At 40.6% G+C, this 23,045-nt stretch overlaps 1 protein-coding gene across 1 annotated transcript in view; it reads left to right on the top strand.

The window, feature by feature from the left end:
* Positions 1-23,045, top strand: part of CFAP43 (cilia and flagella associated protein 43) — an 84,621-nt gene that overhangs the window by 38,150 nt on the left and 23,426 nt on the right. The window contains exons 16-24 of the mRNA XM_081104777.1: positions 2,258-2,388; positions 5,541-5,682; positions 8,067-8,171; positions 8,904-8,981; positions 11,873-11,998; positions 15,606-15,710; positions 18,622-18,738; positions 20,727-20,957; positions 22,496-22,702. Coding sequence (XP_080960903.1) covers positions 2,258-2,388; positions 5,541-5,682; positions 8,067-8,171; positions 8,904-8,981; positions 11,873-11,998; positions 15,606-15,710; positions 18,622-18,738; positions 20,727-20,957; positions 22,496-22,702 — 1,242 coding nt within the window. The remainder of the gene's footprint in view (positions 1-2,257; positions 2,389-5,540; positions 5,683-8,066; positions 8,172-8,903; positions 8,982-11,872; positions 11,999-15,605; positions 15,711-18,621; positions 18,739-20,726; positions 20,958-22,495; positions 22,703-23,045) is intronic.

Below are 23,045 nucleotides of genomic sequence, written 5' to 3'. Positions count from 1 at the left end.
GGAGCTTCAGATGCTCCTCTGTAACATTAGGGAAGCCTTGCTTGCTCTCACCAGTGGGGACCCACATGGGGAACCACCAAGGTAGGTAAGGAGGCAGAGGAAGCAGGAAAACCATGGGCAAGAGCCTTTATTATGGTTTCCAAGGGAAGGAGCAGACAGATTTAGGATTGACTAGTTTGGATAATTTCAGTTGTGAGAGTATGGAAGGAGAGGGATAATCGAGCCAGTGGGAGGATGTAGGCAAAACTGTTTTGGCCAGTGAATTGCTGTGCAAACCTAGGGATTATTGTTGCTATCTACCTGTCCTGAAGGGCCTCTGGGCTGGTTGCTGCTGCCCCCACCTGACTCTTATGTGATGCTGGAACTGAGTTGTACTGGTCATCGGTATAATGTAATGCAATCAGTGATTCTTATCCAGGGTTCACCCCATACATCTGAAGCTTTTCAGAGACCCACATGACACATGCCTGCTTGTCCAGATCAACTGGGCCCTGGTTGTACCCATCCAGTTATTCTTGCTCACATGTGCAAGAAAGCGTATTTGGAACACAGTTGGGCAAAAGTATTATTATTATTATTATTATTATTATACATGAAAAACCTTAAATCCCTAAGAGATTACTTTTGAGTGAACAATTTTCAAACTCTGTTACACTGTGTCTTACTCAAATGATTTGTAATGTACAAGACAAGTGATAGTGGCATGATATGGCAAGATGTCAAAGATTTGGGGGTTATTTTATGTAAAGTACCTACTATATGAGGTTATTATCCATGGCAGCATTGTTTGTGAAACAATCTAATGTCCATCAACAGAGGGCTGGATGAATAAATGATGGTACATAAACAAATACATAAGTAAATTGTGGAATATTACACAACTGTAATACAGAATGAAATAATCTTTATGCAACAATATGGAAAGAACCCCAAGAACACTGTTAGGGAAGAAAAGCAAGGTGCATAATATAGGTATTATACTATAATTTATGTTTTAAAAAGTGTATAAACATTTATTTATTTGCATAAAAATATCTGAATTGTTGAAGGTATTGCCTTTGGGAGGTGGTTGGGGAATGCTGACATGAAAAGTTCACTGCATCCAATTTTATAGTCTTTTAAATTTTGAGCCATTTAAATGTATTACCTATTCAAAAAGTTAAAAAAAAATTAAGGTATTAAGTTTTGAGAAAACCAGTATGACACAAATATCCCAGTTTTTATTTGTTTTTATTTTTTAATATATTGTATTGATTTTTTACAGAGAGGAAGGGAGAGGGATAGAGAGTTAGCAACATCAATGACAGAGAAACATCGATCAGCTGCCTCCTGCACACTCCCTACTGGAGATGTGCCTGCAACCAAGGTACATGCCCTTGACCGGAATCGAACCTGGGACCCCTGAGTCCGAATCGAACCTGGGACCCTTGAGTCTGCAGGCCGACGCTCTATCCACTGAGCAAAACCGGTTTGGGCAGAAATCCCAGTTTTTAGCCCAGGGGCTTAAACTGTTATCCTGTGTACCAAATTAGTGATGTGTTTGGGTTCTAATTAAACTGGTATGATTAACGTCCTCCATGTGGGGCATGTTATCCTTTTTTCAAAAAAAATATTTTTGTTGATTTCGGAGAGGCAGGGAGAGGGAGAGATAGAAACATCATGATGATAAGAAAGACTCATTGATCGGCTGCCTCCTGCATACCTCCGACTGGGGATCGAGCCTGCAACCGGCGCCTGTGCCCTGACTGGGAATCAAACTGGTGACTTCTTGGTTTCTGGGTTGATGCTCAACCAGTAAACTACACCAGCTGGGCGAGCATGTTAACCTTTTTTTTTCCCACTGTGCCCATCATCCTCTCTTATCGCACTCAGCCTCTTTGCACATAAATGGAACCTGCCTGATTACTGAAGTCATATAAATTTGCCCCTCTGCTTGCTCAAGGCCCCTCCCTTAACTTCATAGCTTTCAGCAAGTCACTTGCTTCTCTGTGTCTGGTTTTCCTATTATACGTTGATAATGATAATCCCTCTCCTTCCATACTACCACAAATGGGAGAATGACTCAGTATTGGTGAACGTGTTTGGACTAGGGATTTGCAGTGCTCTGTATCACCCGGAGGCTACTTCCATACCAACTGAAACGCTGTTAACAAATAGAAAAAGATTTATCAGCAAGCAAAGTACACGTAACCCCCTTAGAAAAACCATGCGATACAATTGTTAGTAATTTTTGCACTTTGTTCCTAAAACTATTAAGGAAACACTTGTTCGGTGTCGGAGTCATTCTCACCAGGGGCATGGAATTCAGTCAGTGAGAATTTCATTGGATGGACAAACCATTCTGGTGAATGGGAGAGATGATGGCACCCTTGTTTGCCTAAGATGGAGGTACGTACAGTAAACAGTAAGCAACCTCACATGGTATGTTTTAAAATAAAGACTTTGTTTTTATTTAGGTACAGCAAAGCCAACATAACAGGAGACAACTGCCATTGAAAAGATTGTTATACTCACAGATCCCAAGGTGGGGGGGGGAATGCCATGCTTTTGGGGGCCCACATGGGGTACCACCAAGGTAGGTAAGGAGGCAGAGGAAGCAGGAAAACCATGGGCAAGAGCCTTTATTATGGTTTCCATGGGAAGGAGCAGACAGAGTTAGGATTGACTAGTTTGGATAATTTCAGTGGATTCTGGGGCATAGGGACTCCTAGTTGTCTGATACTTAGCCCTGAGATTATTAGGATCAGGAAACAGTGGCCCTGTGTATGGAATCCCAGTGGAGGTGATGGTTGGGGTGTGGGGTTCTGGATTTGTTGGTTTGGATTTGAAAGGTGGGCTGCTGTGTGAGTTGTTGACTATCTCTAGGAATTGGCTAGCCCTGGGAGGGTAGTCCCTTCAGGGTCAGCATGACCCAAAATGTCAAAGCATCAAAAGATAAGACAAGGAAAAACATGGTTAATATGTATGAGATTATCAGTCCTCTCTTTCATGACACCTGTTGGAAGAGTACAAGAATTGAGGACAATTTTGAAGAATACATACTTTAAAAACTCCTGTTTATCCCTAAAAATACTTACATGGATATGTATGTAGATGTACACACAAAGAGACTAACTTTCCAAATTATACTTTGCTTAAACAATATAATTTATTTACTAGTAGACTTTGATTAGACTAAAATTAAAATTCTAGACCTGCAATCTTGAAATCTTTGTTATTTATATAATGTATTTCCATGTGTTTCACCTTGCTTTCTGGGGATTTTTCATTTTCTTTCTGGTCATCCTTGTTACCATGGTTATTCATGGCATTTGCTCTTCTTCTTTGTCTAGTCATTTATATCTATTTTAATGACCCATAACAGCTTCCTCTACTATTTTCCAGTAGATGGCGCTGATTCTCAAGATTTTTTAGCTCTGTGATCTAGTGGACTTCCACAGCGTCCTTAGGATAGTATAGGCATGCTGCTTGCAGGTAGGGTTTGTTTTGCCCTCACTGTAATGGTGACCCCTGACCTCTGTGGGGTCCTGCTCCAAGTACCCAATCTGAGGTTCACTCACAGAGGGAAATAGGGGTCCTACTGCAATAGTTCTTGGTTTACAGATAATATGCTCCTCAACTGGACTCGAGGGCAATTGGAGGCGAGTTTTGGGAGCCCAGCGGGTAGGACTCTGTGGTTCCATTTGTTTGTCTGAAACACCGTCACTGGCCCCACAGTGGAGAGCTCCATGGCAGAAACCCGGGCTCTATCAAGCATCTGCTGGCTCTCGCACTCTTCACCCTGCTGGGCTGCCCTCCAAGGCATTTTGTTCTTCCAGGCCAAAGGGAGCACCTGCTACCACTGGCTTCCTCCCCTCCCCAAGCTAAGCCATGGCTACTTCTGCAGGCTGTCTGCGCTTTCCTCCCTCCTCATCTCCCTATTTATTCCCAGTTGCCCACCTTTAGATGTTTCCATGCACAGGTATCTCAGGCCTGCCTCTATATTGAGCAGGGGATTCTTTGTTGAATTATAGTTGGTTAACTTGTAATTTCAGGGGGAGAGGCCAAGGGGATCTCTCATGCCACCATTTCTTTGATGTCTTAGAATTCTAAATAAACAAATACTACTGAAGCGTGCAGATGATGGCCAGGGCCAGAGAGCATGAAGGTGATAGCCTGGACTTTAAATGTTGCCTTGTTTGATCTGCCAGTGGACATCACTAGTCAGTGTGCAGTTCATTTTCTTAGAAATGATATCTCATAGTGCCTCATGTGGTCAAAGCAATAATAAAACATGGCCTTTCACATTTGAAAATGTTAGATATTGTGGAGATTTTATATCATAATAATTTTGTTAGCCACTTAGTTCAAAGACTGATTTGAATACTGCCGCATCATGCTCATTTTATTCTTAGACTCTTAATTAATTTGTATTTTATATATGTCCTAACATATCCTTTATAGTCAGTGAACAAATAGCATCTCAGGTAACAGCAAACAATATAGTTTTCTTTAAGCCCTATTTATGGAAGACATTTCCACCTATCATAGTTAATTACTTTTGACTCAAAACAAAGTTGACTTTGAAATCTTAGTCCAGGACTTATTAGCTTGTAACCTCAAACAGATGACAGCCCTTCTATAACAATGTTATTCAAGGTGGGGCCTGTAGCACCTGTGAGCTTGTTATAAATGCACTAGAGGCCCGGTGCACAGATTCATGCACGGGTGGGGTCCCTCAGCCTGGCCTGTGCCCTCTCACAATCTGGGACCCCTCAGGGGATGTTGGACTGCCAGTTTTGGCCAGATCCCTGCTGCTCGGTGGCACCGCTGCGGAGGCAGGAGAGGCTCCTGCCCCTGCAGCTGCGCTCACCAGCCATGAGCCCTGCTTCTGGCTGAGCGGCACTCCCACCGTGGGAGTGCACTGACCAGCAGGCGGCAGTTCCTGCATTGAGCGTTTGCCCCCTGGTGTTCAATGTGCGTCATAGCGACTGGTCGACCAGTCAGTCCGGTCGTTCTGGTCATAACCGTCGCTTAGTCTGTTACATATAGATATTCTTGGGCCCCACCCAAACTTTCAGCATCAGAATCTTTGTGGGTGAGGTCCGGAAATTCATTTTAATAAATCATCCAGGTGATGCTGATGTTTCCAAAGTCATGAAATGTGCTGGTGGACTGAGTGGAAGTCAGATTTCTCTCAGTGGGGATGGGGACTCTGAGGACTGAATGTGCTGATGTATGTGAAGCAGTGCAGCACCTCGGACATCCCCAGGGTTCAGCCAGAGGAGTGGCTCTTCTGTGTCATGACCACGGCAGGTACTGAGTACGTGTAGGGCAAGGCTACGCAGACAGCATGTGAAGAGGTCACCCAAATAAGTCCAGGGGCTTGTCATGTCCTGGAGCCTATGAATGGGCTCTAAGAAGTAGAGTCCTAACAGGGCACTTCAGAGAATTGTCCACATATTTCTTTGTGTGGAAATGGTTGTGTACCTGGAAATAACACTGCTAAATGTGACTTTTGTGATTTTATAGCTTGTGTGTTCTCTTTTTTATTAATATAGGCGGTTTGGAGGAAGCATAGCCTGTGACATTCTTCAACATTGCCAGCATCTTTTAGCTTCTCTGAGCAGCACCATCGATGATGAGAATGTTTATTTAAGTATGAAACTAAGGGAGTCCTTGGATGTGGAACCTGAACAAACAGTTGAGTTACAATATAGTGGGGTTTTTTTCTCTTTTTCTGTCAACATAAGAAATGGCCAAACCTGTAAAGAATTTTTGTAGGCGTTTATTTGAGCCAAATTGGCAATTTCCAGGAAGCAAGATCTCAAATGCTCCACAAATAGACAGTTTCACAGTTTCTTTTATGCATCACAAATTAGGGAGGGAGCTAAGGAAGATTATATGACAGCAAAAAAAGCAAGGCAGGGATTAGATTATAGGATAGTTAACAAGACAAGAAAGACTATGTCCTCTGTTGGGACGTAACAAAAACAATGGACAAGGCTTGCTTAAGGCAAAGATAAACCTTTTACTGAAAAAGTTATATGCCTGGGGACTTTGGAAACTGCCCATCATGATCTGCCCAGTTAGGGATTTATGATCAGAGCACTCTGTGAGTTACTTTCCATAGACTCCCTTTTCAACCACACTTCCTTTCTTTTTAAATCAGCTATCAGTTTGCAGCTATAGTTTTCTTTAAGCAGAGATTTAGTAATTTTCCTTTTTATCCAGGTACACCATGATTCTCAAAAAGAGCGTGAGCTAAATGTGACTGAAGAGAAAATATTCAGCCTTTCTCAAAGCAATGGCAAACATTATACCTCAGAACTTATTCAAACCATAGTATAAGATCAAACTTGCCTGGAAAAAAAAAAATTCTTACTACCAATTCTGGTGCTTATTCAAAGTGGTCTCACTTCTATACTTTTATGTCACATTCAGTATTTAGGAAGTATCTGGCCAGAGAACAACATTCATTCATTCATTCATTCATTCAATCATTTAACAAATATTTATTGAGCACAATATGCTAGGCTGTGGGGAGTATAGGCATGAACAACATAAAAAAGTTTCTGCTTTCATGAAGCTTACATTCTAATTGAGGGTTGGGAGTGAGCAGAGAGGGTAAATAAGCACATAAATAAGAAAAGTAGATAGTAACAAGATCTATTTGGTGAACAAAAATGGCTTGGTATGATAGTGTTTGGTTGGAATAGCCTCTCCATGAAGACATTTAAGTTGAGACCTGAATTAAAAAGAGGGTGCCCACATGCAACATGGATGGGGCAGAAGTCCTCAGTGCAGAGGGGAAAAAGAGTTGGACATGTCTGAGGACCTAAAATAGGCCTGTGCAGTTAAAGGGAACAAGAGAGAGAAAGGTAGGAAATGAGGTCCTCAAGCTGGGAAAAGGCCTGGTAACAAAGGGCTTTGTAAACCAGATAGAGTTTAGATTTAATTTGACATTTAATAAGAACCTATTCAAGTGTTCTGAGGAGAGGATTTACAAGCTCTTATTTACATTTTTGAAATAATTACTTCCACTGTGTGGAGAATGTTTCCTGTAGGGGACAAGGGTGGAATTAGTAGATTAGTTAGGAGGCTATGCCAGAGATCCAAGTAACAAGGATGGATGTGGAGTATTGTGGAGAGAAGTAGTTTTTACTTGAAAAACTATGCAGGTGGAGATATTATTTGTGAAGATGGGGACGACTGTGGGGCGGGAGCTTCTTTGGGGAGAAAGAAGGGAATCTGAAATCAGTTACTAATGCCAATCTTGAGAAGCCACGCAGAGATACAAAGTAGGCCATTGGATAGATAAGCCTTGAATTCTGAGAATAGGCCAGGACTGGAGATGTTGATTTGAGAGTCAAGGGCATGTGGATGGAATTTAAAGCCAAAAAAAACGGTAAAGTCATCATGGAAGAGCGAATGGTAAGAAACAGAAGGGACCAGGACAGAGCATCTTCTAGATACCCAGGAAAAGAATTTAGGGAGGCAAAGGAGAATGAGAAGGGCAGACAGTGAGGTTACAGGAGGGTCAGGAGAGTGGACATCCCAAACTCTCCCAAGACATTTTGCTGCAAAAAGAGACTAGAAAGGTGGTACCTGAAGTGGGGATGTGATGGTCAATGGAGAGTGGCTTTCCTAGGACAGGAGATACCAGCGCACATTTGGGAAAGGTTCTGTAGAAGAGAGAAATGGATGATGCAGAAGGGCAATGGGATTTTTTTTTTTTTTAAGTATAAAGGCCTCGAGAAGGAGGAAAAGATTAAGACCCTAAATCCAAATTGTGGAGCAGGCCTTGACTAGCAGGAGCATTTGGCCTACGGTAACACGAAGAAGCAGAGAGTGTTTTGGTGAACATGTGATCCTTTCTTCTTTCTCGGTGCAAAGTGTAGCTGATGTGAGGACAGACTGGTGGAATTAAATTAATAAAACATTGCATGTTGGGTAGGCAACAATTTTGGCATTATTTTTTTTAAATGCAACAAATGCAAAGGAATTCAAAATAAGTATATGAAGTAGGGTGGGAGGAAGAGAACTTAATGAATTTTAAACTTAAGAAATGTCTGTCTTTTTCTAAGGAATTTGAGGAAGTAAAGTCAAGCATTCACTCGTCATCACAAGAGGAATTACCCCTATTTGTTAATAAGAAGGAAATTTCCTGGTTAGAACGAAAAAGCCAAGAAGTATGTATAAAATATGGGAGAGTTTGAAATAATGCTTTGTAGGTATGCCCAATAGATTAGTTTCCTATGATAACCTGCTGGAAAGTAGAATGAGATGCTCCTTGGCAGAGCATACCATCATACAAGTGTAAACCTTCCTGAAAGCAAACAAACACCCCCCAAACAGCCCGATATTTTAGATAATATGTGAGCTTTAAGAACTATACTTAAGCTGATATGAAACCTAACAAAGCTGTCCAGGTAACCCAAAGCAAAGAATGAAGTGTGATACCTTATGCTGGAGGGAAGTTTAGGGGAGCTGCACAGGTGATGAAAGAAAAGAGTGGGCCAGGAACAGGAAAAGGGACAGCCTGGCTTCAGATGTGCAGGCTGGTGACAAAGGCAGTAGTAGCTCATGTCTGGATTTAACCTGCACTGATTTTCCTTTGTCAACTATTCTCTAATTTTTTACTACTTAATTATTTTCTTTCCATTGCCCTTATAATTGACTGGAAACTGCTATGTTGCCTCAGCCAACATAATAGAAGTTGACCTAAGCAAGGTATTGCCGTAGTGTTACTTCGGGTACACTTTTATATTATTAGTCTTTAAAAATTTTGTTTCTAGAGAAGTGCTATCTATTATGTATCTGTCTATGTACCTGTGTCTATATCTGTGTATATATATACATATATCATTTGCCTCTCTATAATTTTTCTTGCCTGTTTAAGTGATAAACTTATTTCATTTCAGGCCATTGAAAAAGAGGTTAAACTGTTTTCCAACAAAAGGAAAGAGATAAAAAGAGGAATCAAAGAACTTGCCAAAATTGTAAGTGTTGTGATTTCATATGCTAATACATTTGACCCTCCTTCTAAAATCACTTTTTGAAGTTTATTTTGTTCAATACAGCATGAGAAGCTATATCCCTTTTCTTTTCTGCCTGTATGCAGTAAGCTCAGGTTTCTGGAATTCTTCAACAGGGTAGAAATTTTACCATACTGTACTATATATAAACAGTGGTTTTCTTCTCTATGTCTTTTCCAAATACTTTATCTTATTTTCTAATAATTATTTTAATGAAAGTTGTGTGTTTACAATTTTACAAAGTAAGTAATGAGTTACATAATTAAAAATAAGGTTTTAAAGCAGCGCCTGCCCTACTTTTTTTCACTATGACTCCTATACTCTGGAGGCTGTTTTCAATTCTTCGGGCTTTTCTGCTTGATCTCATCCCAGGTAGAGGAAAAGAGCATGAGGTGTGCATGGGGAAAATCTAGAGGTGGCCCTTATTATTTGATTGAACCACATGAAATTGCTGTTTTATATGGTTCAGCCTAATATACTACAAGTATTTTGTCTTCTCAACTTTTATTTTTTTATTTTTTTTAAAATATATTTTATTGATTTTTTACAGAGAGGAAGGGAGAGAGATAGAGAGTTAGAAACATCGATGAGAGAGAAACATCAATAAGCTGCCTCCTGCACATCTCCTACTGGGGATATGCCCGCAACCCAGGTACATGCCCTTGACCGGAATCGAACCTGGGACCTTTCAGTCCGCAGGCTGACGCTCTATCCACTGAGCCAAACCGGTTTCGGCCTCAACTTTTATAATGTGCCTTTTTAAATGCAGAATTTAAAAATTATGACCCAAGTGTATTGATCATTTTATTCATAGCTTTTGTTTTTGGTGTCTGATTTTAAGAGGGCTTCCAAAGTTTCACATATTTTCTTCTAATACCCTTCATTTCACCTGTAATTTATTTTCATAAATGGTATAAGGTGTGGAGCTAACTTTATATTTTTCAAGTAAATAGCCCATTTCATCAGTGCTTTTTATTGAGTAGACGATCCCTTCACTGATTTGCAACTCCTCCTCTATTAATCCCTGGAGTCCCAGGTATATGAGATTGTTTCTGGACCTTCCATCCTGAGATTGAGTATTGATCTTTTCCTGAGCTAATTCCAAACTATTCTGATTGTTATAACTTTATAAAATATTTTTATATCTTGAAAGTAATTCTCCCTTTGCTCTTCTTTTACAAAAAAAAAATGTTGACCTCTTTATGCACACTTTTTTTTTTTTTTTGCAACTTATTTGCTCTGTATGTAGAGGACATGTCCTTGGAGTTCCCTTCTATGCACACTTTTTCATTTGAATTTTAAAGTCAGCTTGTCAAGTTCCATGAAAAACTCTGATTTGATTTTGATCAAGAATATATTGCTCATAGTGTGATTTGTGGAGGAATTTATTTGTTATGTAAAACTATATATATAATATATACATTTATAATATAAATCTTATATGTAATATGCATTATATAAATGTAATATATAAGCATATATCTATTTAATTTTTAAAAAATATTCTTTAGTGAGGTTTTATAGTCTAAAAGTGACTATAATTTTCTTATTAAGGTTATATTTTAAGTATCTTATAGTGTTTTGCTTTTGTGAATGGAATATTTTTCTGTTACATTTTCTAATTGGTTATTACTGCTATATATGAATGCTATGATTCTACATCTGATAACCTTGCTGAATTCTCTCTTCTTTAAAATAATATTTTAATTGATTTCAGAGAGGAAGGGAGAGAGAGAGAGAAATAGAAACATCAATGGTGAGAGAGAATCATTGATTGGCTGCCTCCCACACGCCCCCACGTGGATTGAGCTCACAACCTAGGCATGTGCCCTTGATCAGAATTGAACCTGGGTCAGTTCAGTCGGCAGGCCAGCGCTCTATTGACTGAGCCAAACCAGTTAGGGCTAAATTCTCTTTTTAGTTCTACTATTTTATCAGTTGATTTTCTTGGATTGTGTAGGTATACTATCAGATCTTCTGAAAATCACGTGTCTCTTCCTTATCAATCTTTATACTTCATTTCTTTTTCTTGTCATATGGCAAGGGCTTCTAATATAATAGTGGTCACGACCAGAAACATGCATGTCTTCTTTCTAAATGTAACAGGAATGCTACTAGCTTTTAAGTGTGATGCTTGCTGTAGCTTCTGTCCCTTATTACCTAAGAGTTTTTATTGTGAATTTTATTATGAAATTGATCAAATGTCTTGTATTCCTCATATAGACTTTGGTCATTTTAAGTAATACACCAGATTCCATTTGCTAATATTTTATTTAGGATCTTTGTTATTTCTATTCATAAGTAATATTGGTCTAATTTTCTTATACTTCTTTTGTCTCTCACTGATGTTTCTCCCTCCCTCTCCCTTCCTCTCTTTCTAATATCAATAAAAACATATTTTTAAAAGGCAAAAAAATAATAATATAATAAATCCCATTGCCAATATTATTTCATATAGACCTCTATCCACAAGCCCCTTCCCTGGTTATTTTGAAGTAAATCCCAGATATCATATCATTTCATCTTTAATTATTTAAATGTGAACCTCCAAAAGATAAAAACTCTTAAAACACATAGCTATAATAGCATTGGCACACCCAAATATCAATAATTCCTTAATATAATTTAATGAAGTAATGACTTTGTAAATTTTGTTGGTTATTAATAGATGAATGAGCTTTTAAGGATTAAACTTTAAAACTTAAATTATCACAATAAGCACATAGCCTACTTCTTTATTCAGTAGTTACATTTAAATAAACAGAACCTTTATTTTTTTATCTAAGAGTTGGAAAACTGTGTCTTTAAAATTTAATTCTTCACTTGTCACCATCCTTTCCTATTTTAAAATTCAGGTTCTGAAGATGATGGAAGAAAATGAAGCAGAAGATCATATTGCAAAATTAGAGCAACGGGAATTTGGCCTGGATCTGGACGAACTGGACCGGCTTCAGAAAGAAAGTGAGAGAGAAGTGGCAGAGGTATGGAAAAATCTGACTTAAGCACTACAGTAAAGGAAGCGGAGAGAAAATAGGAAGACTTTTCTAGAATTATGCAAATAAAACAAAAACTTTCCCAGCACACAATATGAATAAAGAAAACCTAGTGTATATGGTGGAACGAGTCAGAGAATTATTGAATTTGGGGGTTAGGGGAAAGAAGACCATCCAGGCCAGCCAGACATCTGATGTCTGTCTCTCTTCCATGATATTCATACCAAACATCTTCCACCATGTGTTTGAACATTTTTAGACATCCCCTCAGCCACTTCATGTCAACCTTAATTAGAGTTGAAATCTTTCTCTCTATACTCACTGATTCTTCTATTCTTTGGGCACCATCAACTCGATGGCCCCTCTGAAAATGGTTAGAGAAGATTAGTAATTACCATGGTATCTTCTATTGTCTCAGCTAATTATCCCAGCTCCTATGACCATAATATAATGTAGTTTGAATAGCTTCATCATCATCACACAGTTTTTCTCTGATTTCATTATTTTTAAAGCTGGCACCCACAAAAGAATTCCAATTATTATCTGTCCAGTTTAGAGAAAAGCATAAACTGAAACCTCTACATTACAAAATTCTGTACTTCTATTAATTCAGCCTTTGCATCTTTTTGTGGCAGTCACATCACATTGTTTACTCATATTTATTTTATTTTAGGTAAAATCCCTAATTGTGTTTGATATAGGATGTTCTTAAGTTACCCCTTTCTCAACATGCATGGTATATTTGATTTTTTGAGTGTACATGTGTAAACACATTTCCCCCTCTAAACAAGAGAATGAAATATAGCTGGATTCAAGAACATTTAAGTGAATTACATAGTTGGTTAAACAATTACACAGAGACTGATGTCTCTAGGAGAGAGGTTTCCAATGATATGCATCAGGACTCTGTCCTGTTAAACATGTTTATTAATGATTGGGGTGAATATGTAGAAACGAGGCAGATTTGTCAAATTGAGGGACATGGTGCTGAGGATAAGTGAAAATTTATTTGGATAACAGAATCAAGATCAAAAGGACCTCAACAGACTGACTTGAGGAGATAAAATGTACCTGAATAATCATTTATCTATCCATCAATTCATTCCACAAAGCTTATTGAATACCTGTTTTGTGCCAAACACTATTGTAGGTGCTGGGAATCCTATATAATAAAGAGCTAATATTCAAATGGTCGTCATGCCCTCACGCCATCACAGCTCAGACATTCAACACTAGGGAGAGAGGAATGGGGACCAGCCAGGCACAAATGAGCTCGCAAGATAGGAATGGGGACCAGCTTAGCACAAATGAGCTCACAAGAGAGGAATGGGGGCCAGACAGGCTGTGGCCTGGGAGAGGGACAAGCTGCCCACCCGTGATCCCGGGTGCCAGCAGCTGCTTCTGTGCCTGCAGCCCGGGAGAGGAACAAGCCGCATGCCCCACGGTCCTGGGTGCCAGCGGCTGGAGCTGCAGCCTGGGAGAGGGACAAGCTGCCAGCCCCGTGGTCCTGGGCACCAGCGGCTTCACCTGTGCCTGCGGCCTGGGAGAGAGACAAGCTACCTGCCCTGTGGTCCTGAGTACCTGCAGCTGCAGCCCAGGCAAATTGTGCACCAATGGTCCCCTGCGGCTGTGGCCAGCCCGGGCGAAGCCAGTCTGGGTTCTGGGTGCCTGCGGCCAGCCAGAGGAGGGAATCCTGGGTCCCGGGTGCAGGGTGAGGCAGAGGCAGTTAGAGGTGATCAGGCCAGCAGGGGAGCAGTTAGGGGTGATCAAGCTGGTAGGAGAGCAGTTAGGGGCAATCAGGCAGGCAGGCAGAGTTGGTTAGGGGCAATCAGGCAGGCAGAGGGGTTAGGGGTGTTCAGGCAGACAAGCAGGCAAGTGGTTAGGAGCCAGTGGTCCCAGATTGCGAGTCAAACATCCCCTGAGGCGTCCCGGATTGTAGAGGTGCAAGCCGGACTAAGGGACCCCTCCCCCATGCACGAATTTCGTGCACCAGGCCTCTAGTCTTATATAATAAAAGCCTAATATGCAAATCAACCAAACGGCAGAACAACCGGTTGCTATGACGCACACTGACCACCAGGGGCAGACGCTCAATGCAGGAGCTGTTCCCTGGTGGTCAGTGAGCTCCCACAGAGGGAGCGCTGCTTAGCCAGAAGCCAGAGTGCAGCAACAATGGCAGGAGCCTTTCCCACCTCTGTGGCAGCATTAAAGAGCAGTGAGCTGAGTGGTAAGGAGCAGCGAGCAGGTGTGTGGTAAGGAACAAGGGGTCTTGAATTGCGAGAAGGCGCAGACCAGGCTGAGGGATCCCTCCGAGTGCAAGAATTTTGTACGCTGGGCCTCTAGTCTATTTATATAAAAGCCTAAGCAATCCGCCAACTGGCCGGTAGCTATGATGCACACTGACCACGAGGGGGCAGACACTTAACGCAGGAGCTGCTGAGCTGCAGTGACTTGCAAGCTGCGATTCTCGGGTGACACACCCAGAACCAGAGAGGAGGGAGCCCGATTCCAGGGTGCGTCACCCGAGAACCGCCCTCTCACTATCCAGGACCCCTCAGGGATGTCGGAGAGCCAGTTTTGGCCCGATCCCCGCAGGCCAGGCCAATGGACCCCACCAGGCCTCTAGAACAGTAAATAAAACCGATAGGTCCCACCTACATAGGGCTAATCTAGTGGAGAAGACAGACAATAATAAACAAACCTCTCTATATTGTGTGATTAAAACAAACTGGATGCTGTGATTTATGTGGGAGATCCACTTCTGTAGTCAAAGAATATCACTTTAAAGGGGTGACATTTCAGTTGGGAACTAAAACAAGAGAGGGAGCTGGCTATGCAAAGTTCTGGGGAGAGAATATCAGGCAATGGTAGCAGCAAGAACAAAGGCCCTGAGGCAAAAGTGGTTTAGAGTATTCCAGGAAGAGAAGGGCAGACAGGCTGTAGCACAGTGGTCGAGAGAGCCTCATTGGATGTGGGAGAAGTAGGCAGAGGCCAGCTCTCAAATCCTTGTATATTATGGTAAAGAATTTCACTTTTTAAATTAAAAGTGCAATAGGAAGCTGTTGAAAATGATCCCATTTTTATCATAACAAAATAAGCACCAATTTAGGGTCTTTTTGAATGTTATTTGGTTTGGCAACAATCCAAAAAGATAGGTTTTTGTTTTCCCCACTTGCAGAAACTTCAGGGCTAGAGTCACTTGGCTAAGATCCCACAACTAGGATCTGAGTAAGGAAGTGCCAGTCTGTCCACCAGGCTTCAGGCTCTTCCTCCTTGGCCCTGCCTTCACTCAGGCCTGGAATGTCCCTTCCTATTCTGGTACTGGGTTCTCCCAGCCCATTCAGCTGGACTGCTCTGCAGTGAGTGTGGGTTAGGTGCCTGTTCCCATTCTCACTCTAACGTTGCTTCTGTCTCCAAACTCACGCTGACTACCCAGTGCATCTGGGGGCAGAGCAGCACTGTATTGGGGAAAGAAGACCAAACTCCACCATTACTAAGTATGCAGCCATGACAGTTAGTGAATTTACAAAAGAGATTTTATTTTTAAGAGGCCACATTTTCATTTTTATCTTTCCCTTCATCTATGTTCTTCAAGATGAGAAAAGATGTGGAGATGCATAACCTAGCCAAGAGATATTTGGCTGAAATTATTAAAGAGGAATGCTGGAATTCAATGGCTGTGAAAGGTCGGGCTCTGAAGGTAACAGATATAACTGCAAATATAAGGTACACACCTTAACTTAGCCAGTGAGAAATTTCATTGAAAGTCTCATGGCAGAAAAAATGTTTAAAAAGAACTTTAAGAAAATCTATACATTAAAAAAGCATTCAAAGCATACCTTGCCCCTTTCTGTACTGAATTTTACCTAGATGTGTCACTTTTTCTCATCTCATTCTTCCCTCTCTGCCCAGTCTCTGTGTACTTCCAAGCTGGCATCTCTTAAGATTTGTCTTAACATCTCTTTTCTCTATGACACTACCTGCATCCAAGTCTTCATATCTGTCTGCTTCAAAATGTCACTCACCATCCACACAGATTGAAAATTAAAAATACTATTTTTCACTTTTCTACCTGTGCCTGCCTTCACATTTTCTAAAGGACTGTTTTTCATGCTTTTTCATTGAGATTCCCATTTCCCTCTTTGTGTAGGGTGACCCAAAGTCCCAGTTTATACCTGTGATCCTAGAGTAACTATTAACAGCACCCTCTTCACTTTTAATTATGCCCCATACCCCATTTGGTTATGGTCAGACTACATTTATGTGATTGCATATTCCTCAAAAACAGAGTTTTGGACTAGATAATTCTTTATTGTGGATTGAATGTAGGATGTTTTGCAACATCCCTGGCCTCTCTGCTAGACCCCAATACTCCCATTAGTAAAAATCAAAAATGCCTCGAGATATTGCCAGATGTCCTTGAGGGGCTGGAGAGGAGGGGGAAGGGCAAGCAGCATCACTCCTAGCTGAGAACCACTGCTCCAGATGTAAATCCTTCACAAAACACAGCATTTTTTTTAAATGAAATCTTTATGGTTCAGATTATTACATTTGTTCCTCTTTTTTTCCCCCATAACTCCCCTCCTCCCAGTTTCCGCCCCACCCTCCACCCTCACTCCCCACCCACTGTCCTCATTCTTAGGTGCATGATTTTTGTCCAGTCTCTTCCCGCATCTCCCACACCCCTTTCCCCAAGAATAGTCAGTCCATTCCCTTTCTATGTCCCTGATTCTATTATAATCACCAGTTCATTCTGTTCATCAGATTATTTATTCACTTGATTCTTAGATTCACTTGTTGATAGATGCATATTTGTTGTTCATAATTTGTATCTTTACCTTTCTCTTCCTCTTCCTCTTCTTAAAGGATACCTTTCAGCATTTCATATAATCCTGGTTTGGTGGTGATGAACTCCTTTAGCTTTTCCTTATCTGTGAAGCTCTTTATCTGACCTTCAATTCTGAATGATAGCTTTGCTGGATAAAGTAATCTTGGTTGTAGGTTCTTGGTATTCATCACTTTGAATATTTCTTGCCACTCCCTTCTGGCCTGCAAAGTCTCTGTTGAGAAATCAGCTGACAGTCGTATGGGTATTCCCTTGTATGTAACTGAGTTTCTTTCTCTTGATGCTTTTAAGATTCTCTCTTTGTCTTTTGCTCTTGGCATTTTAATTATGATGTGTCTTGGTGTGGTTCTCTTTGGATTCCTTTTATTTGGGGTTCTCTGCACTTCTTGGACCTGTAAGTCTATTTCTTTCACCAGGTGGGGGAAGTTTTCTGTCATTATTTCTTCAAATAGGTTTTCAACATCTTGCTCTCTCTCATCTTCTGGCACCCCTATAATTCTGATGTTGGTACGCTTGAAGCTGTCCCAGAGGCTCCTTACACTATCTTCATATTTTCGGATTCTTTTTTCATTTTGCTTTTCTGGTTGGGTGTTTTTTGCTTCTTCGCATTTCAAATCTTTGACTTGATTCTTGCACTCCTCTGGTCTGCTGTTGGGAGTCTGTATAATATTCTTTATTTCAGTCAGTGTATGCTTAATTTCTAGTTGGTTCTTTATCATAATATTGAGGGTCTCATTAGATTTCTTGAGGATCTCACTACGTTTATCGGCAGTTTCTAGAAAATTATTGAGAGACCTTAAAAGTGTGGTTTTGAGCTCTGTATCTTCCATTTCTGACATTGCATCCTGTTTCTTTGTCTCCGCATTTTTTTATATTTTCTTGGTGTACCCCCTAGTGGTCTTTGTGAGCAGTCTTGTTGTAGTTAAGCCTTGATTGTTGTAGGTAATACTAGGGGGGATTTGACTTCCAGGCCAAGTGGCTGTGAGAATCAGCTGTGTCTGCAGTGAAAGAACTTCTGTACTCTAGGGAGGTGCTAATCTAGCCTTTGCCTGAGGCTCTCCAGCAAATGCCTCTGTGCAGGGCTTGGGCAGGGCGGGTCCCAGGGGATCTACAGGGCGGGTGGGGCGAGCAATGATGGCTGCTCTCAGTCCCATCCCCAGAGGCTCTGCCTCTCAGAGTCCCAGCAACCGCTGCAAACCTCGGAGAGAAAGCTGCCTTCGAGTTCCGATTGAAGCCAGACAGTCCCACTTCTCCCGTTTGAGTCTGGGTCCCTAGAGACTCGCCCGGATCTGGAGCTCAGAGTCTGAGACTCCCTCCCGATTGAAACAGACAACCGCACCCTCAGCTGCCAGCCCGCTCCACATGCACTCCGCACCTTAGTATTTGACTTCAGCACTGCGCCTCCTCTGAGTCTCGGTATGCTATTCTCTTTCCTCCTAGTTGTAGAACTTCCACTTAGCCAGCCTTCCTGTGGTTCTGGATGATGTCCGTTCCATCTTTTAGTTGTATTTTTGAAGTGGTTGTTCGAGGCAGCAAACTCCAGCCTTAATCTATGCCGCCATCTTGGTTTCCAAAACACAGCATTTTTAACCAAAGTTTAGGCCCGTACTAATGGAATATATTGTTTTATTTTCAAGAAACTTTCCATTTCACTCATACATGATAACCTGTGAATTAATTTTCATCAGGGAAACATCCCCCACTCCATTCTAGATACACACACTTGCACTAACAATGGATTTCTTTTGTGTGTTTTTCCAACAAGTGTTTTCATATCCCGTACGTGGTTGAGAACTTCCCAATGAAAGAACGCACGGCAAAAGAGCTGAAAGAAGTGAAGAGGGTTTTGCAGCAAAGGAAGATTGAAACAGAGTGTTTGAAAGTACAATTTTAAATATATGTGTGTTTTTATAAGTGATATGTTTTACTTCAAAACCTTCACACAGATTTGAGTTGGGATACAATTTAGAATAAATTTAGATATTGTCTATACTTATATTTTCATTTTGTATTAATTTGTAGAACATATCCTAATGAATATAGGAATCAAATCCACAGAATCAAGAAGCCTGTATCCTGCACAACACTGGCTAGCCTTTAAATGTGAGGATACAGCCCAGCCAGTGTGGCTTAGTGGTTGAGCATCAAGAGGTCACAGTTCTATTCCCTGTCAGGGCATATGCCCGGGTTACAGGCTGGATCCCCCGTGTGGGGTGTGCAGGAGACAGCCCATGAATGATTCTCTCTCATCATTGATGTTTCTCTCTCTCTCTCCCTTTCCCTTCCTCTCTGAAATCAATCAAAGTATTTTTTAAAAATAAAAAAAATAAATGTGAGGATATACTTTAAAAAATGAGATTTGGGAATGAAATGTCCTACTCTTTTAATCTCATCTCTCTAGGGATTGAATTAAGATAATTGATCAAAGATGAAGTAGTGTCTGTTTTGATATGCTTTTTCCTAAAGCAATTCCAGCTTTTTACAAAGCAGCAATCTCTATCAAACCACTACAAAAACACTTGACCCACTAGTGTAGTTTTGTTTTGGCAAGAACCTTGCATCCATTATTTTTCTGAAACATAAAATTGTGTATGTGTATTCCCCCCCATCCTGCGTGGTTCAGGGTTCAGGATCTAGAAGAGGAGCCGCACACAAATGCAAGAGAGGAGACAAGAGATAATTTGGAAATAATGGGGTGCCAGGCGGGCAAGTCCAACTCAAGGGGAAGGACTTCTACCGGTGCCCAGGCCTCACCAGCCTTTTATTCATCTTTGGTTAAACATGAAACCCTTAGTCAGGCAGGTAATTGCAGTGACAGACAGGCTATCTTAAAGGTCAGTAAATATTAGGAGGATTTGCTCTGAGACTATTTGATCAAGAAATAGCTTAAGCCCCCATTGTCTGAACTAGACAATCGGTGCATAACTCAGGCCCTTGCCGTGGGTTCAAGGGTCACCAGCATTCTGGGATCCTTGTTTGCACTTCTCTGCTAGTGAAGACAATGGGCGGCCTCCTGCATAAAATGAAGGTGTATTTAATTCTTCTTAACCTACCCACCAGTCCTATGTGAACAAGTTCCTTTGTAAAACATGAAAAGGTGTATTTTTTTAATGCTTAAGTTCTAACAAAGACTCAAAATATTTACAAACAGCTATCATCCTGACAACAAAATATAAATATTACATACTAGCAAGGACAATTTCTACTCTTTTGACTTACCCATAGTTTATTAGTTTCCAAAGCTTTCATCTCTTCAGCAGTTTTAAGTCTATCCATCACTTTGAATTCAGTTGTTGACAGGACAATTTAACTTCTTTTTTAAAAACAAAAAAACATATTTTTATTGATTTCAGAGAGGTAGGGAGAGGGAGAGAGAAATAGAAACAAAAAATGAGAGAGAACCACTGATCAGCAGACTCCTGCACATCCCCTTCTAGAGATTCAGCCCACAACCTAGACATGTGCTCTGACTAAAAAGTAAACTGTGCCCTAACCGGTTTGGCTCAGAGGATAGAACATCAGCCTGTGGACTGAAGGGTCCCAGGTTCGATTCCGGTCAAGGGCATATACCTGGGTTGCGGGCACATCCCCAGTAGGAGGTGTGCAGGAAGCAGCTGATCGATGTTTCTCTTTCATTGATGTTTCTAACTCTCTATCCCTCTCCCTTCCTCTCTGTAAAAAATCAATAAAATATATTTAAAAAAAAATTAAACTGTGATCACTTGGTTCATAGGTCAACGCTTAATCACCAAGCTCTACCAGCCGGGACAATTTAACATCTTAAAGTGATTGTTGAAGCAATTAAGTTGTCACAAAATTGCCCTTTAGAGAATTCTTATTAACTTCCATGTCACCTTTTTCTATATTTAGCTACGGAAGGAAATTATAGAGGCTCAGTCTGCTATGACCATGGTTAAAAAGCCTCGTCATGAAGAGGAGGATGAAGAGGAGGAAGAAGACGTGACAGTAAAAGATACCAAGTTGCCCAATTACCTGCTTGGCAGTCTGTGTACTGATTTTGGGATACATGCCTCTTTGTTGTCCAGCCAATTGGAACTTCACTCCAGAGAGGAGAAAATCAACCAAATTATATTACTAAAAGTGGGTGAATTTTTTCTTTATCCCTGAAAATCTCTAATCATTCTCATGAGGTGTCTTACAAAGGCTCAAAAATTGAAATCCCATGCCAATCAAGTGATGTCTTTATCTACACAGATGTTCTTTAAATATCCACGTTCGTTAAGCAAAGCTGTGTACAGGAGTTTCTTTCATCCATTTGGATTAGGTTCTGTGATAACAGATTTCCTAAAAAACACCTACACTGGCTAACACCACAAACAAACCATTCTTCTTCTTAGATCTTCAGTAAGCTCAAAGATAAAAGAAATCCTTGAATGCCATCTTCAAGGAAACCCAGACATCAATTAGGACCTCCTTGTATGATCAAGATGTGATTGTTTGTCTATTCCCTTAACCTTGGAAATATAATTTCCTCCCTAAGATTTGCATAACTTCTGGGGCTCGGAAATAAGGTGCAGCATGCCTCAGGCTCTAAGCTCCTCCTGCTTGCTTTCCACCAAACAAAAGTCAGTCTCAGAATACATCTGTACATGCCTACGGACGGTTTTTGAGAATTCAGTGATGAAGATTACATCAATACAAATAGTCTGAAATTTAATGTTGGCCATTCCTGATCCTGGAAGTCCTTCAGCCATGTCTACACTTTGAGTTCTAGCCTCCTGCCATGGTACTCTGCTCTCTCTTCCTACCTATTTCTCTTCTCCTTCAACCCCTGAAATTCCTGTGCATTTATAATAAGAACTGTTTAGTTACCTCTTTTCTTGCCCAGTTTCTGTTGAAGTATGCATTTAAGGTCTCACGTTTCTGCTGCTTTATTAAACCATTTTCCTACAAAAAGGTCCTTTGAGCCTAAGATAAATTCCGGTGCCAGCTGCTAAGATCATTTTCCCACCCTGCTTTAATGGTTTCATCTTCAATAGGATAGATATAGAGACTGAACTCTGATGGTAAAATAAAGGCTACTTTGAATTGATCCATTGTTCCTAGCAGAGATGGGAATAATTCATTTGAACCCACCTGCCACCTTAGTAATTGGCTGATCCACCTCGCCAACTTGCATCCCCTTCTTACCTGAGAATAACCTGACTGTATATGGGATCAATATTGTGTGTGCTTGTGCTTGTCTAGTAGATTCTCCAAACAACCTCTGTAGGCCATCTCTTCCTTACTACATCTCCCCCAAACACAGTTCCAAAGAAAAGACATTTCCCAATTTAAGCACTTACACATTGCTTTTTGCATGTTTTATGATCATTTTTTAAGAATATATACAAAAGAGCTTCCAACTATTCATCACCCACTTCAGCATTTTGAGTTATAACTTACATTTTGGGAAGAAGGTTGTGGTATAAGTTGTTGCCTTAATCCTATGTATGGGATTCCACTGTAGGTTACTGAACTAAGAAATGATTTAATATAAATAGTGTTTTAGAAAGATTAATTTACTGAAACTTAAAATGATTTTGTGGGAAAAGTAAAGTTGTAGGATTATGTTACCAGTAAAGATAGAATGTGATCTGTTTTCAGTAACATATTGATATAACATATTGATATTTCAGGATATCACTTACAAGGTAAAAACTATTTTCAATAATGAGTTTGATGCTGCATATAAACAAAAAGAGTTTGAAATTGCACGTGTGAAGGAAAGAAATGTAAGAATTCAAGAAATTATTTTAGATCTGGAATTGGAAGAATTAGTCTGGCTACCAGAACTTGATGACAGTGAGAAGCCAGAGAGAACCCTTGTTGTGGAAAATAGTGAGGTACTGGCAAGCTGCATTATCCCTTCTTTTGTTTTCCATGACAGTTTCTTACACTCTTATTTACTCATTTTGTTTGTACTACTGGGAGTGACAGCATTCCCAGTTATAAGTAACAAAAAGAGTTGACATAGCCTCTGCAATAATGAAGATTTCTTTTATGAGTCCCACGTTGTTCAGAGGAGATTTGGACACCAAGTCTAGAAAGAAGTGGGAACCTCAGACTGGAGTCTTGTGGGGAGTCTGGGAGTCTGTCTTCATCTCTTGGCCCTCTTCTCTCTGCATTTCAGCTTCCTAGTCTAGCAGTTTCTGCTTTGTAGCTCCCTCACTGAAGAGAGTAGCTGAT

This window comes from Myotis nattereri, assembly GCF_964212035.1.
Source record: "Myotis nattereri genome assembly, chromosome: 13".
Lineage (NCBI taxonomy): Eukaryota > Metazoa > Chordata > Mammalia > Chiroptera > Vespertilionidae > Myotis > Myotis nattereri.
The sequence above is the reverse complement of the archived record's forward strand: the minus strand, read 5'-3'. Positions and strand labels throughout refer to the sequence as shown.